This window comes from Channa argus, chromosome 18, assembly GCF_033026475.1.
Source record: "Channa argus isolate prfri chromosome 18, Channa argus male v1.0, whole genome shotgun sequence".
Lineage (NCBI taxonomy): Eukaryota > Metazoa > Chordata > Actinopteri > Anabantiformes > Channidae > Channa > Channa argus.
The window spans coordinates 16,904,546-16,919,463 of record NC_090214.1 but is presented as its reverse complement, the minus strand read 5'-3'; the positions used below and the strand labels follow the sequence as shown (position 1 = coordinate 16,919,463).

The 14,918-nt window shown below is 39.0% G+C and overlaps 1 protein-coding gene across 2 annotated transcripts in view; it reads left to right on the top strand.

Moving 5' to 3' along the window:
- Positions 1-1,583: 1,583 nt before the first annotated feature.
- lrrtm4l1 (leucine rich repeat transmembrane neuronal 4 like 1) overlaps positions 1,584-14,918 on the top strand; it is a 49,398-nt gene continuing 36,063 nt past the window's right edge. Inside the window, exon 1 of one of the 2 annotated variants that reach the window (XR_010911623.1) lies at positions 1,584-2,333. Coding sequence is in view for 1 of the 2 variants with exons in the window: in XM_067484874.1 (XP_067340975.1) it covers positions 2,330-2,333 (4 nt within the window). In the remaining variant the exon portion in view is untranslated. The remainder of the gene's footprint in view (positions 2,334-14,918) is intronic. The other variant, XM_067484874.1, reaches the window with a different exon arrangement.

The following is a 14,918-nucleotide window of genomic DNA, read 5'->3' as shown; positions in this document are numbered from 1 at the left end:
AAATCCGATGTGCATGCAGACGAGGAAGAGGAGGAAGGTGATGGGGAGGGGGCTTCATTGTCCTCGTGATTTACAGTGCGGGCATCCTTCTAACTGTGGCTCCAGGCAACAGGGGCCAACGTCAAAGTTCCAATCACGCAGCTCCCTGTGCTTGTTAAATTAATTTTATGGCTCTTTTCACTCTCAGTCTTAACTGAGTGACACTATAAAAAGTTATCACCGGATTGAATTTTAAGAAATTCTAGGAAGCTAAATGCTTTCTAACACTGCTGTATGGGCTGTAAAGGGATGAAAGGTCAAACCTGGAGGAGTTGCTAGAATACATGGCAGGCTCGTTAGGTAGTATCTGTCCAAAAATAACGAAATGCTGTTATTAGTATGTGGCTGACTGAAAGAAAGAACAGGTCTGACATTCAAAGGAGCACTGACCCATAAAAGATTATTATGATTGTCAGTTTGACCAAGCGAAGCTGGATACTGCAGCTGTTTCTCCCACAGCAGGAACAAACAACTAGTTAGGTCAGAAAACATCCTTTTTTTCTGTGTTGTTTAGGTCATGTTGAGATCTTTCTTACTCTTGTTATGTGGCTTTGTTTTAAACATGCATACAGCTTCTGAAAACTAGTGAAAGAGATTAATTACAATATCACGGTAAAGAAATTGCTCTCCTGGAGAGAGTGTTTTCTTTCAAGACTAGGAGATGAAGCTAAGCGATGGTTTGAATTTTAAACGATCTGCCCTCTGGTAAGTAACCTAAGCTGTCTCTCTGAGTAGCAGAAAATGAAATGAAATGAATGATAATGAAATAAATGCTTTGAGGCCAAAAGAAATGGGACACATTACATACATCTCTCTACAGGTACTGAAATCCTACTGTAATTTTTTTTCTCAATGCAAAAAAAAAACTACTATATAAATATATTATCTGTAATTCACTTTGAAACTCAAACTTTTAATGTCACACTTATAAAACTTTAAGTATTTATTAAATCGTGTGACAAGGCTAAATGGAAAGTTAAGTCGGGCTGAAGTTATTTTTTTATAATAGGAACATTTTTTTAGCATTTATTTTCTTTTTTTTAAGTCTTTTTTCTGAATCATTTGAAATTATTTGAAGACTGAACACCACTCTAGGAATTAATCACAATGGAGGAACAAGGATTGAAGAAGGTGGGACTAAATAAAACATTTGAAAGTGTTCTGGACACTGGAAATAATATCAACTGAGTATTTCTAACTTCGAGAAGAAAAACTGCAGAAAGAACCTTTATAACTCTCATAAATGTGTAATTGCAGAAACATTTATTGTGTGTCATGCGATGATGTGCTCCCTAATAAGAAAGTTTGACATGTTCCACTTTAAAACAGTCAAGGGAAGCCAGACTGACGGCATCTCTGAACTAAAAAAAACTCAGCCTCTCCATCTGCAATAATTATGCAATACGAGGTGGGATCGGTCATGCTACCCACTCATGCTATAATGATGACCACATATAGCCCTCAGCATATCCTGCACAACACCTGCATAATGGACCTATAGAATGAAAGGATGGTAAAGACGGGAGATGGCTCCAGCTCTGGTTTGTTTGTGTTGGTGGTGATGAAGATGGAGGAGCAGATCAACACAAAAACAAAAGAAAATCATATTGGACCGAATATGCCTGCATCTGTTAAACACTGCATGGAATGTTTTCTCTTTCTCTCGCTTTTTTTGTTCCTCTCTCTAATTTCTCTCCCACATGCGCGCGCCTGCTTACGCGCGAACACGCGCTCCCCCACGCAGCCGGGCGCGCACACGGAAACCTGCTTTCCAATGCGCTGCACAGGAGCCCCTGACAGTGCCGGTGCTTGCCTGTGATCGCCGCCGCTCCGCTGGATGTTTGCGCAGAGGACACCTGCCTCCGCCGGTGACTGCACCGATCCCCGCGGCACAATCCGTCTCTTTTCGACCTTTCAACTTTTGCAACGTGTGACGCTTTTTCTGTCGGACTCTCACTACAAGACTGTCTTTCTATCAGGTGAAAAAAATTGCTGAAGAACCAGGCGTTGTTAGACTTCCAACTTGGGGGGCTTGATGGAACGGTTATTTGTGACAGGACTGGAGAGTTGCGCTGCGCCAGGGAGCATGGGCGCAAACTTTACTAGCTTTTTATAATTGAGTGACAGTTTTTAATATGAAGGCAGGCGAATCGCCCGTTGAGTGAAAGGCTCACAGAGCTCCACGACTCTTCAGGTACTGGAAAAAAAGGGGAAGGCGACACGGAGGAAGTCGTGATCTGTGCGGCGGACTGCGCTACGGAGGACGGAGGGAACGGACCTATGAGACACCATGGGTAAGTAAGTGGAGAGCTGTCTTCCACAGAGAGCCCCGGGAGTCTCCACACCATCACTGTTATTAGTTCAGCGCACTTGTGTTCTGTGCAATGACGATATGTTCTGATTTTTTTCCCCTCTGGCGCATCTGTGGGTCTGTAGCTATTTGGCGGCTTATTGCTGAGCTGCAAGCTGACACCCCCGGCATTTCAGGGCGAATATTTTTTCAAACTCTCTATTGTCTCTGTGTAAAAGCAACATCACCACTGAGAGATACTCCTTCTTTTTTTATGAATAAAAAAAAAAAAGGCTGCTGCATGCGGGAGTGTTCAGGCTTCTCAATATGAAGGGGGGAGAGGGGCAATAATACTCTCACCTTTGTACTGTAGAAGCCCAAAATCGGCAGTGCACAGTGAGGTGAAGCTAATTAATAACTCATCACCGTGATAGATGATGTCCTTGCTATTGAAGCTGCAATGACAAGTGTCATATAATCCCCGCTGACCTCAAACGGCCAAAATATGGTGAGATGTTCGTGTGTGTGTGCGTGTGTGTGTGTGTGTGTGTGTAGCCTCCCTCTCCTCAGCGTCCTCCTGTCTTTCACTTCAAAGCTCTGACATGTTTTGACTCCATCCTATCTCTTCTACCCCCTCCTGTTCTCCTGACAGCTCTGGGCACCTACAATCTCATCCCACACTGCCTATCACCTCCTCCATTTTAGTGTCTGTGGGTGCTCCTGAGCTAAATTCACCGCTCAGCCTCACAAACCCACACTTCTCTTCGGTGTTTATGGGGCTTTGCGTTTTTCTTTTCCATATTTCTTTTCGGGGTAGCTCAAACGAACTGTGGGTGTTCAGAATTGTCACTGAATAGGCGATGAAGTGCTGTTGTCACTTTCAAGCAGTCTGAAGCTGCTTGAAGTCACGATGTTTCATGTCCTTTTTTTTTCCAGTGGAACTTTTGCTTTTGAATATGGCAATAAAGGACTATTTTTCGGGCGCAGGCATGCGCTCACCTGCCATGTCTGACAGGTGAGGTGCACAACGGAAGCTCCTGGAGTTCCTGTGATTAATTTAGTTTGTCTCGACTTCTCACTTGTTGGATTCATGCTGCTGTTTTGTTTTGTGTTTATTCTTATTATCATTTTTATTCCCAAGTTTTCTGAAAAGCTGACAGAGGCTGGAGGGGGGATACATGCTGCCCACACATCTGTGCAGAACTGTGGCATTTTCCCAAGTAATGAGCAGCTTGCTGCAGCTACTGAGTGTGTTCTATTGGAGTTTTCATTATGCCATCACAGTTACTATAAGCCAAAATAAGTGGTTGGATTTGGTAGGATTTCAACACTTGTCAGAGAAACTCTTCCAGTGTGTCATTCCCATCCTGAAACAGGAGCAGAATAAGCCAAAGTAAATGAAGAACACGTCCTGAGATCTCACACTTCTTCCTTGACATTGATAATTAAACATGAACATGATTTAGTATTAATCATCAACACACAAGTGCATGATTTGTTTAGGCAACATAAGCAACAACTCTTCAGGATAGTTTCATTTTAAAGTGATATCAAACAAAGAAAAGCAGCAAATCCTCACATTTGAGAAGCTGGAAATAGAGAACAATTTGACATTTTTGCTTTGCTAATGATTTAATTGAACTAATCAACTAATTGTTACAAATTTGTTTCAAATTAACAAAAAGAAAGGAGGAAATACTTTTGACTAACAAGCTAGACACTTATAAATTATAATCACCTAATTGTAGCTCAGGCCGTGAAGATTTAGCCTTGCTTTTTACAACAGCAAACACAAAGAGGCTACACTTTACAGCCTGAAGAAATTAAGGGCAGAGAGAAATAATGCAAGAGTCATTGTCAACAACTGATGGTCTACTGTCTGACTCAACATGCTCATCTGCTGCAGGAGAACTGCTTAGGCAAGACCTACAGGCCAATTACACTCAAATAACCTTCAATTTATTCAATAATCCATCTGTTTCCTGGAGCAGAAAAAGCGTAATTGGTCCATAGAGCACTTTTCTGGAGAAATAAGCTGAAGTTCTTTGAAAAAAAAAATACCTGTGGACACAGTGTTGCCATTTCATATCTTCAAGCTTATCACAGTGCAGATAATTAGAAGATACATTCTTATTCTTAGGTTTGCCATTGGCACAGAATCACTACATTTTCCGGTAGATTTTTCATCATCATAATCTTCCAGAATATGTCTAATTTCTCTGCTCTCTGACTGAATTATCATATTAATGATGCCACATTTGAAAAAGAATAAACAAATACGTTTACCCAGAGGAGTTGGAGCAGCAACACAACCAACTGCTGTAAAGGGGTTTCAGAGTGCTCCTTCCAGAATCATGCCAAGTTCGAGCATTTTCATGACATTGAAAACACCGATCTTTTATCAGTTACTTGTATTTTAAGGCAAACAATGATTGTTCCTTAACTCCATCTTGTATTTGTGCCTAAACCAAACAACACAGTGGTGCATCATTTTGTGTGATAATAACCTACTGAGTCAACTAGCATGTAGAGCAGGTTCCTACTGGCCCATATCTGTAGAGATGATAAAAAAAACGATAAGAGCCACGGAATGATGTGATGATACACAAAGTGAAGCTGCATGTATTAAAACCAAAAAAAAAAAGAGATAACCAATCGAAATGGATACAGCTGTAACTGCTTTTACAATAGGTGAAGCCATCAGAAATGATTATTCTGTGAGTGTGAAGCATGCTTCCTCTCTACTTTTTGCAGCATTTTAGTAATATTCACTTCACTACTGCCCACACATGCCATCAAACCGTCAAAACATGGCATAGCACATTGAGCTCTTTTACTGTACCTCCAGGTCATTCATTTTAGTGGAGTTTTTTTTTTAGCTGTGTTGACAAGATTTTATTTCTCTTCTGTTCTTTTCCATTTTGTATTTTCCTTGACATGACTGTGAAAGACTTTCCCAAACAATGTGTTCTGCACATTCAACTCATACAGTGAAATATGGGCAGAGAAACAAAACTGAGAACAAAGTCTGGCAGAAAGCACTGTGAGCTGAGCTTGCACTCAAGGAAAAAAAAAAGACTGAAACAGTCATGTGATAATGTATTGTGCACTTTATGTCAGTGAAACACTACAGCCCACAGTTGTCATGGTTTTATACATTTGATTATGCTGGCTTTTTATTAAGTTTTTGCTTTATTTGCATACATGACGTCTGCCCATAATAAGAAAAATCTTTTTTTCAGCATGAGTATCTGGGTGCAGACAAAGGCGGCAGACTGACAGCTTTGGATATAAGCCAGAAGTTTCAAATTTAAGCAGAAGATGATTCTGAAGACAAACAGGTTTAGGGTTAGGTAATAAGGTAGACTGGTTAGGATTAGGGAAAGCTATTGGTCCGAGTTATATACCCAAGAAACACAATCTAAAACCAAAAATTCACAACTTCTGGCAAAGGGTAAAATTTGTCCATCTGGTCAACAGTCACTGATCTTTGTCTGCAGCCAGGTACCTCTTTTTCTAAGTGTTTTATATTGGTCAAACAGCATGACTTTACCTCTGACTTTGCTACTACACAGCTCTAGACATCACGTAACAAGTAGTTTTTTGTCACCATGTTGGCAGGTATAGCATAGGCGAAAACGAATAATGGTAGTATGGATTTTATTGGTCCATTTAAACACACACCCATTGTACAGTATCTTGGAAAAGATAGATTAAACATTTTTGACTCTTCTAACACCCAAGCTGTGTTTTCCACAAATAATGAAACAGCCTGAATGGACAAAGGCACAGAGCCGAATCTCCAGTTTGTACCTTTTAATGTGTTTCCCTACATTCGAGTCATGAGTTACTGTAAGCTGCTGATGAACAGAAAAAATCAATACATGGCGACCTTTTCTAAATTCAGCTCATTGTTTGACATCACTCACCCAAATTCTGAAGGCATTTGCAGAGTCATCATAGCTTCTTTTTACCACCCAGATAATGAAATAATGTCATCCACCACTCTGAATTACACTATTTAAACTGTCAGCACCTCAGTCTATTACTTACAATGTGGCTAATGTCTTTATCAGGTTCATTGTTCCATCACAAATACTCTAACCTTTACCTGGCACTGTGACCACTGGAAGCACTGCTCTTCATTAAAAATGTTGTTTTTGTGCAGCAATTCCGGTCAGCTATTGTTCATGATTCCCAGAAGTGGCTGTGAGGATTCATGGACTGATGAGAAATGTTGTCCACATTGAGAAAACATTGCCATGCATGTTTTTTCTCTATGCCGCTAATGTGAGACATGCAGTACCCAAACCCAGTTACCTGATGAACACTCTATAGTCACTCATTGTGTTATTTGCAAAAATGACAGTGTATGTAGAATTGTAGAAGTGTATTTATCTCATCTGTTCTACTTTAACAAATCATTGCAGAAATAAAAGTTGCAAGTGATGCTATGATGACAACATCATCCGTCCTTCCTTTGATTGCACTTAGTAGTGAATATTACAAGTGTCATTGCTCCCACTATTTTCACTATCATACTACTAAATATAACTTAAGTTAGTGCAAGTACAAGACTCAAAATCAATCCCCTCTGCTCTGCCAACTCCTATTCTCTGCTCTGCTACACTCTTTTACCATCTGCTATGCTCCACCACACTCTGCACATCCTCCACAGTCATGATCAAATTACACTCAATAATATAGATGCAAAACATGATAATATAAAATGTTGCAAATTTTCTGATTGGTTAAAAGAGGAAGTCTTGCTGAAAAACATTTAAAATCCGATATCTGTGCGCCACTTCCATTGGTGTTGTGTGAGTCTGACATCATGGGAGATGTCAACACAATTGTCCATACAATGCTATTCCTATACAAATAGATGCAAATTCAATTACAATTTTGTAGCAAATAAAATGAGTCAATTAATATATTCAGATGCAGAATATTTTTGGAATGAATGAAATGGTACTTTTTTATTGGTAAGGGAGTTGCAGGAATGTGGTTGGAGAAAGTGGCAGGTGTAATAACGCAGGTCCGTCAAGCCACTGCCCTATGTTCTGTGTTTGCTTAGTCTCAGATGTTAGTTATAGAAAGATTCTGGATTAGTTTAAAATCAAATAACACCATGTTTTGAGTAAAGTGACATATTTTCTTCTACTACAGCAGCCGTCAGGCTTCCTCTGACCCAAACCAGTTGCTATATCTGCCTAAAGACCCTAAAATGCTTCAATAATGCTATAGTCACACAAACTACACATTATACTGCAGGATCACATACTTCTGCAGAAAACAAAAGAGGATATTTTGGTGGACAAAAATGCATTATCTGGAAACATTTTGTTGATATGTTCAGTATCAGCATATTTGCAGCACTCCATTTACGCCACAACATACTCTCATTCTCAGGAAACATTGCGGTTGTAATTATGCTTCTCTGGAAAATGTTGCCACGTTTGCAGTTCAGTTGTACAGGAACTTAATTTTTAGGAGAGCACAGTACGTTGTTCAACAATATGGAGCTTTTTTATTTACTCTAAAAGTAAAAAAAAAGGCTAGTTACCTTAGATTTAAATATTTATTTTTAATGCTGAATGCTAATAACTACATAAATAATAGTAAAAGCTAAAAAACTCTCTCTAATATGCCTTATTAGAGCAGAGTGTGGCTGTGGTTAGATCAGAGTTGACTGACGGTGTCCATAGTACATAGCAGTAAAAATGACATCACCATTTTTAAGCAAAATTACGTTATATATTCTGTTACCCTTTGTTGTGATAGTGCTTTTATTTTGAAGGATGTGTGATATAGGTCTTTATGTTGATTCTGCAGATGGAATAAAATGATTCAAGAAATGTACCTTAAGTTTCCTCATATTTGAAGTATTTTTGACTTCATTTCATCCAGGCACTTTAAAACAGTGAAAAAAACCCGTTGAAGTGAAGGAAAAAACAATGTAGAATTCACGTAACAAGTATACTTCAGCTGATTTTTCAAACTAAAATATGCCAGTTACAGTGTACAAAAGAAATCTCTAAACTGACTTACATGCACTTTGTCACAGATTAATCAGTTGCATAAAGTGCTGAATTGTGATTAAAAATAATTATTGGTTTTCAGATTCCTGATTGGACGGATATAACCTATGGCACTTGTGACCTTTACTGATTACCTCCATGGCACGCACGCACACACACACACACACACACACACACACACACACACTCCTCATCTATGACGTCACCTGTTCAGCCGTTATAGCAGGCTCACCTCACAGTGGCCGCCTTAAACGTCTTGGTTTCTGCTGATCTTTTGACACCAGCACTTATATTGATCTATGCAGCTCTCTGTCTCCCTGCACAGAAGCCAGTAATTTGTGTGTGTGTGTGTGTGTGTGTGTGTGTGTGTGTGTGTGTGGAGAAGCCAGCATCATTAAAGTTTCAAAAAATGTGTAACATTAAGTATTGTGTATATTTATGTTCAAGGAATTAAGCTTGTACCAATGTCTAAGACAGATAAGAAAGGCAGTAGCAGGATATTGAGGCAAAAATAAAATCTGTATGGGGTTTAATAGCTTTACTTAAATACTGCTTTCTCTTTTATGAACCATCATCAGGCACCAATATCAAAACACTCCAGCAATACATAATTAGCACAGTTTTAATGGGAATATAAAGTGATTCCAAACAACGAATGACTATTGTTTTCCATTTTCAACCAATGCTTATGTTGTTTGCATGATTTTCTATTGTAGATAATCACACATACATTTTTAAAATAGTAGGCTACAAATGCTATAATTTACTGTGTGCATGGTGAACACACACAAAAGGCTGAAAGTCACATCAATATCAGACTAAAACGGTGGTTGTGAGAAAGCTGTAGGCACCAGACCAGAATGCTTTGGCTGAGGCTTCTCTGAAAAGTCCAAATGGAATTCCATCCAACACTCCCATTAAGGCTGACTTCTTCCACAGCGGTGACGCTTTAATGGTCACACAAAACCTGCTGGTGTAAAAATGTTGACATGCAAAATAACCAATTAGCCTTTTTAAAGGTCCTCTTCCTCTTTGCAAATTATATTTCACACCCTTGAAAAGTAGAGCACATTTTTTCACAAATAGGCTATAAGAGGTAGGGATTCATAAGACAACTGGTTTTCAGTCATGTGGTGTTTGATGGATTTGTTGCCCAGCTGCTCTTCAAAAACTTGCGACACATCTGTTAGACCGGTAGTTTAACTTGCCTCTCAAAGTGAATCATTTAGTATCAACAGAAAAATAACAGCTTATTTAAAAACCAGTTAATAATTAATACATATTTTGTTATTCTGCAAGAATGCCAAGCACAATCTGGACCCAGCTTCTCACACACGAGGAGTTGCTGTTATTCTCTTTTATTTTGCTGTTAATTGGAAGTCTTTGTTTCTTAAACTGCTTCTCAGACAAAACAAGCAGAAATATTTTAATATGTTACCTTAAGCTCTCGGAGGAATTTATATTCTGATATTTTAGAGAGCGAATAATGAATATATTCATTTCTAAAAAAACTGGAATTTATTATGAAAATAATCATCAGCTCTTGCCAGTTGTTTGAGAAAATAGGCCTTAATATACAGTAAAACCTAAAACTGCAGTACATTAAGCGATATCGTCCTTAACTTCCATGTGACTGATTACTGGAAGTCATTGTCTATATTTCATGGTATGAAATATTATAGTTAATTAATAATGTTCTAGGCTTCCAAGTTTCTGCTTCATATGATATCAGCCAGCATGCACATTTACACATTAGACACAAGTACTGTATATATCACAGAACAGCACTCCTGGAAAATGTTGAAATTATGAGAACAATTTTGGAACATACTGAAATGATAATAATGCGTTTGAATCTCTCTCTCACACACACACCGACACACAAACTGCCTCTTCTCCTTCTGTCACTGAAATGTTTGCTTTTTTATTGCTCTCCCTCTTCCCCTGTCACACTCTAACTTGGGGCCTTTCAGGATTTTTTTAAACTCTCTGTTTATTACATTTCCTCTCTTCCTCTCCCTCCAGCTGTCGCTCAGATCCGCAGGCAGTTAGCCTCACTGTAACTACCTGCAAATTATGAGGCCTGTCGTTCTGCTTCTTTCTAGCCTTAGTTGATGTGGACTGTTAGATTCACACATTAAAAAGGTTACGTTGTTTCCACCTTTGGGGGGATAGAGCATTGGGTTGGGATGGAGAAGGCCGCGGGTTTGAATCCCACCCCACCAGGTGTGGCCTTTCCCAACCACCAGCGGCAACCTTAGTGCCGGTCCCCAAGCCCTGGGTAAAATGGAAGGGCTGCAGTAGGAAGGGCACCCGCCATAAAAACTCATCTCAAATGAATGTGCAGAACGTGTTCCGCTGTGGCGACCCCCCTGAAGGGGCGTATTGTTTTCACTTTGAGCATTTTCTCACCTGAAAGTCTAAAGCAAGGTCTGAACTAAGGGTCGTGTTTTAGTAAATTATACGCATTTGGTCCACTTAGTTTTGGTTTCACATCCACGTCCACAGGGGTTTTGCATTGCTGTCCCATCCTCTAATATCGACTCTCTTTCACTCCCCCAGAATAAGATGTTAACATATGCTTCAGCATTCTTTTGCTGGCCTTTGTACACGCCTTTATTTCTTCCAACAATCAAATTGAAAATAAATATCTTGTTTCCTCCTCTCCCCAGAACTTCCTGTAAATAGTCTGAAGCTCCAAAGGTGTTTTCATACTAAACATGACTAGAACCATAGTTCAGTTTGATCTGGACCCAGACCACCTCCTTTGGTCAGATTCATTTCTGGTTCTTGAGTCCAGACCTTGGTCAAGACATCATTCACATGTTATTTTCATGTGTTCTGTTTAGGTGTGAATACACAGGCTTTTTTAAACCTGCCTTGTTTTTCGAGTTGAATTGGTTTTTCCGCCTCAGTGCGGTTCGTTTATGCTGTTCTGTACGTAGCAATCTAAACCAAAACAAAAGCAACCAGACACCCTCATTGTCTGGTCCCAAACAAACACTGGAGAGATTTGTCGGAACACAATCTGACCTTGATCTGGCCCAAAACAGGTTTTAGCTTAACAGCTAGTTTACAGCTCGTCATCTTTCTGAAGCATCAAGCAGCATTGTTTTGTTTTATTAGTACGTGTAATTAGCTGCTGCAACGTTTTTCTTGGTTTATTGCCCAGATAAATATGAACAAATGCTAACGGTAGAGTTGTTCCACGTTTCACAGGGATTTTTTTTCGCTCATAGAAATATTCATCAGTATAAAACAGGATCTACTTTCAGTGTTTATTTTCTGGATCCCAGCCCAGACCCATTTAACCAATGAACAGACAAGACAGTTCTTACATAACTTGTAATGCATTTTGGTTTGCTATGATTTTTCGTTGTGTGAAAGGAAACAGATCAAGATTGCGAGCAAATTAACTAGAGATTTGAAAACATCCTAACATCCTAACCCTGGCTCAAAGCTCTTTTTGCCACTGTTGCTTCCTTTTCCTAAAGTTTAATATGGGACCATTTATTTAGAACAATGATAGTCACTTCTATCAATGGTTGGTGGCCAACAGACCTGCATTGCACTAAAGTGAAAAGTACATAGCAGCAGTTCTTCTTGCAGTTAAATAAGAATTCTATATACAGTCTGTTGCTAATCTCATTGATCTGGAATGTTAATGCATAGACTTAGCAAATCAATATAGCTAATCATGTCATTAGGTCTTTAAGTAGTAGTCATTTAGCACAATCTCCCTAACTTATCCTGCTCTTGTATTGGTTGAGTAGGTCACGGGCTCAGTAGACCTACATCCCTCACACATCCAGACACAACAACTGAGCGTAGAAATTGATTGCTCGCTTACTTTCAGTTTTTAATGGATGCTGATGCATTTAGGGCTTGATATTAACCATATAAGCTTTATTTTGCCATCTATCTTGTTCCTGTTTTACAGCAGCTATAGTGTGTATTTAGGACTGGCTGCTCTTCCTGTCTCTGCATGTATGTGTAGCTCCAGCAGTAGTAAAATAAGCTTTTATCATAAATCAGCCATTTTATACTGCTTCATGCTTTAGCTGTGATTTTAAATTACAGCAGACCCCAATTTTCAAATTAATGGACATAAAATAATGGGTTTTAAGTGTGTTAAAGGTACTTCATTTCAATATTGTAATGCCAGTGTGTCCAATTAATCACAGTTGCATGATAGGCCCCTATGACAAGTAATATGTCACATATACTGTAGCACTACTGTGCCCTGAAAGTATTTTTAATTTTATGTGCCTTAAATCTGAGTGAACACACTCAGTAATGTAATATATCACACATGCTGTAGCGCCCTAGACTTTTGCTTGCCTAAGCTCAATCACACATCACACACTTTAAAACCCTTGGCTCCCGTGTCAGAGAGGAAGACAGTCAAGCAGGAAAATAAAGGCAGGAGGTGGAGGTGGAGGAAATATCAAGTCTGTATCCTAAGTTTTAAGAGGAATAAAGGAACATAACATTATATGTAATAGTGCTACTTGTCTCCAGACGCAACCCTCCTAGTGGTGATCATTCCTTGCAGAGATCCCATCTCATCTTAGACAGTTTAGATGGACACATGCTGTTGAGTTTGTCAAATCGTCAGAGTACATAATGTGATTTTTGTCCTTGTGCACAAGTGGAAATGGGGACAAAATGAGAACAAGCCATATACAATGATTTCATGTCAAAAAAGTTCCGCTAGTCAATAACCTTAAAAAGCTGCCACAAAGAAACCCACGCCCTTCCACTCAATGTGTATGACCTATTGTACAGTAAACCATTTAATAAGAAATATTAGACATATTTTGTTTTCTTGTGCACTTTTCATTTCTTTGAAGTGCTCCAGTGTGAGGCCTTAGCACTGTTGGCCAACCCACTTGGGCACTCTGGATAATAGCCTTTGCATCAGTGCTCAGAGCACCGTGCATTCAAATGAAATATCAACTTGTCGCACTGCCAAGGAAGACAGCTGATGCTGCTGGGCCTGCCAGAATCCACTCTGTCCTCAGGGGGTGGAAGCAGTCTCACTTTTATGGGATTTCAGAGAGGTTGCCACTGGAATCTGACCTTAGCTGAGGTAATTGGGGAAAAGATATATTCTTGGATATTATATAATGTTTTAAATTCTGCAGTTTTGTGCATTTGCAAGCTCATTTTAAGTGACATTTACTGTGCACATTTAAGTCTAACTTTAGCAACCTTCTCCTTGTCCATGAGTTGTTGAGCCCAGGGGAAAAGTGGAGCACAGAGCCTGTTCTTTAATTGATATTTATTGGCTGCAATTGTGTCTTTATGAGACGCAAATTGTGTTGAAGCATTATTCATTGCACACAATAAAAGAGAAGCAATGTGCTCCAGTGGGCTTTGAGACACAACTACACATCTTATCCTTCTCTAAGAGTGCTGCTCCATTGGCTAAACTGCAAGACACTGACTTTTACCCACAAGACTTGTACCTTTAACTGGCTAAAAAATCAAGCTTTCCTATTGCCAAAACTCAATTAACCAGTCCTCTGCAGCCTGCTGCTCTTCTATGCTTGAAGTTAGTGGCTCAAGGGTACATGAGCTGCTACTGGCATTTACATGTCCAACTAAATTGGGGTTCAAGTTGCATTGTGGGTTTTATAGCCACCTGCTCATCTCTGTTTAAACAGCCAATTTGGCAGTTGCTACTCATTATTATGCCTCTATTTGTGCTGATATTTATTGTTGCTTTAATGTATTAAAAGTTGTAACTTTGTCTTTAGTATTGTAGCAGTGACAACAAAGGTATAAATTCACAGTAATAGTAATAATAATAATAATAATAATAATAACAATAATAATAATAATAATAAAGTCATAAATTGGGCTTGATGCCATAAGCATGAGGCCACATTAGCATAGTCCACAAATATCTGACCAAACTGTCAAGCTGCATCTCAGGTTCTGCTGCAAACTGATTATCATGAATCCAACAATGTTATAGGAAGATCAGTGCTAAATTGGTGTAATCCTCTTATAATATACTGTAGGATTTAATACAGATGTTCAGCTTTAATTTAATATAAACTAGGTCACTAACATTCTGAACTCATTTTTAGCCAAGAACTAAATGGGGAAACAGGTTTTAGAAAATGACATTGGTTCTTAGTTGACCGTTATAGGTGATTTCCAAAAGTTAATCTCTGCAAGTGCAAAGTAGGACTAACTGCCCCTTGATCTCTTCCACTGCTGCTCGTACTAATCTGTAAAATAACTGCGAAAGAAAGTCCAGAAAAAAAGTTCTTCAGAATAGATTTGTACTTTTATGATAATTACACTAAAGGTTACTTCTCCCCTCCTGTAGAACAAATTGTTCAAACCTCCCAGATATAACATGTACAAGATATGAAATCTTCAAAACCCTCTGGCTCTGATTGGTCATGCTCTAATAAGAAGAGAGCCAGGTAAACAGATGTGTGTAGCTTCTCCCATGACATCAAATCTCTTCTGAAGAGCAACAGATAGATTTGATAGCAATGCCTGTCTGAACTGTGATTGTAATATTTTAT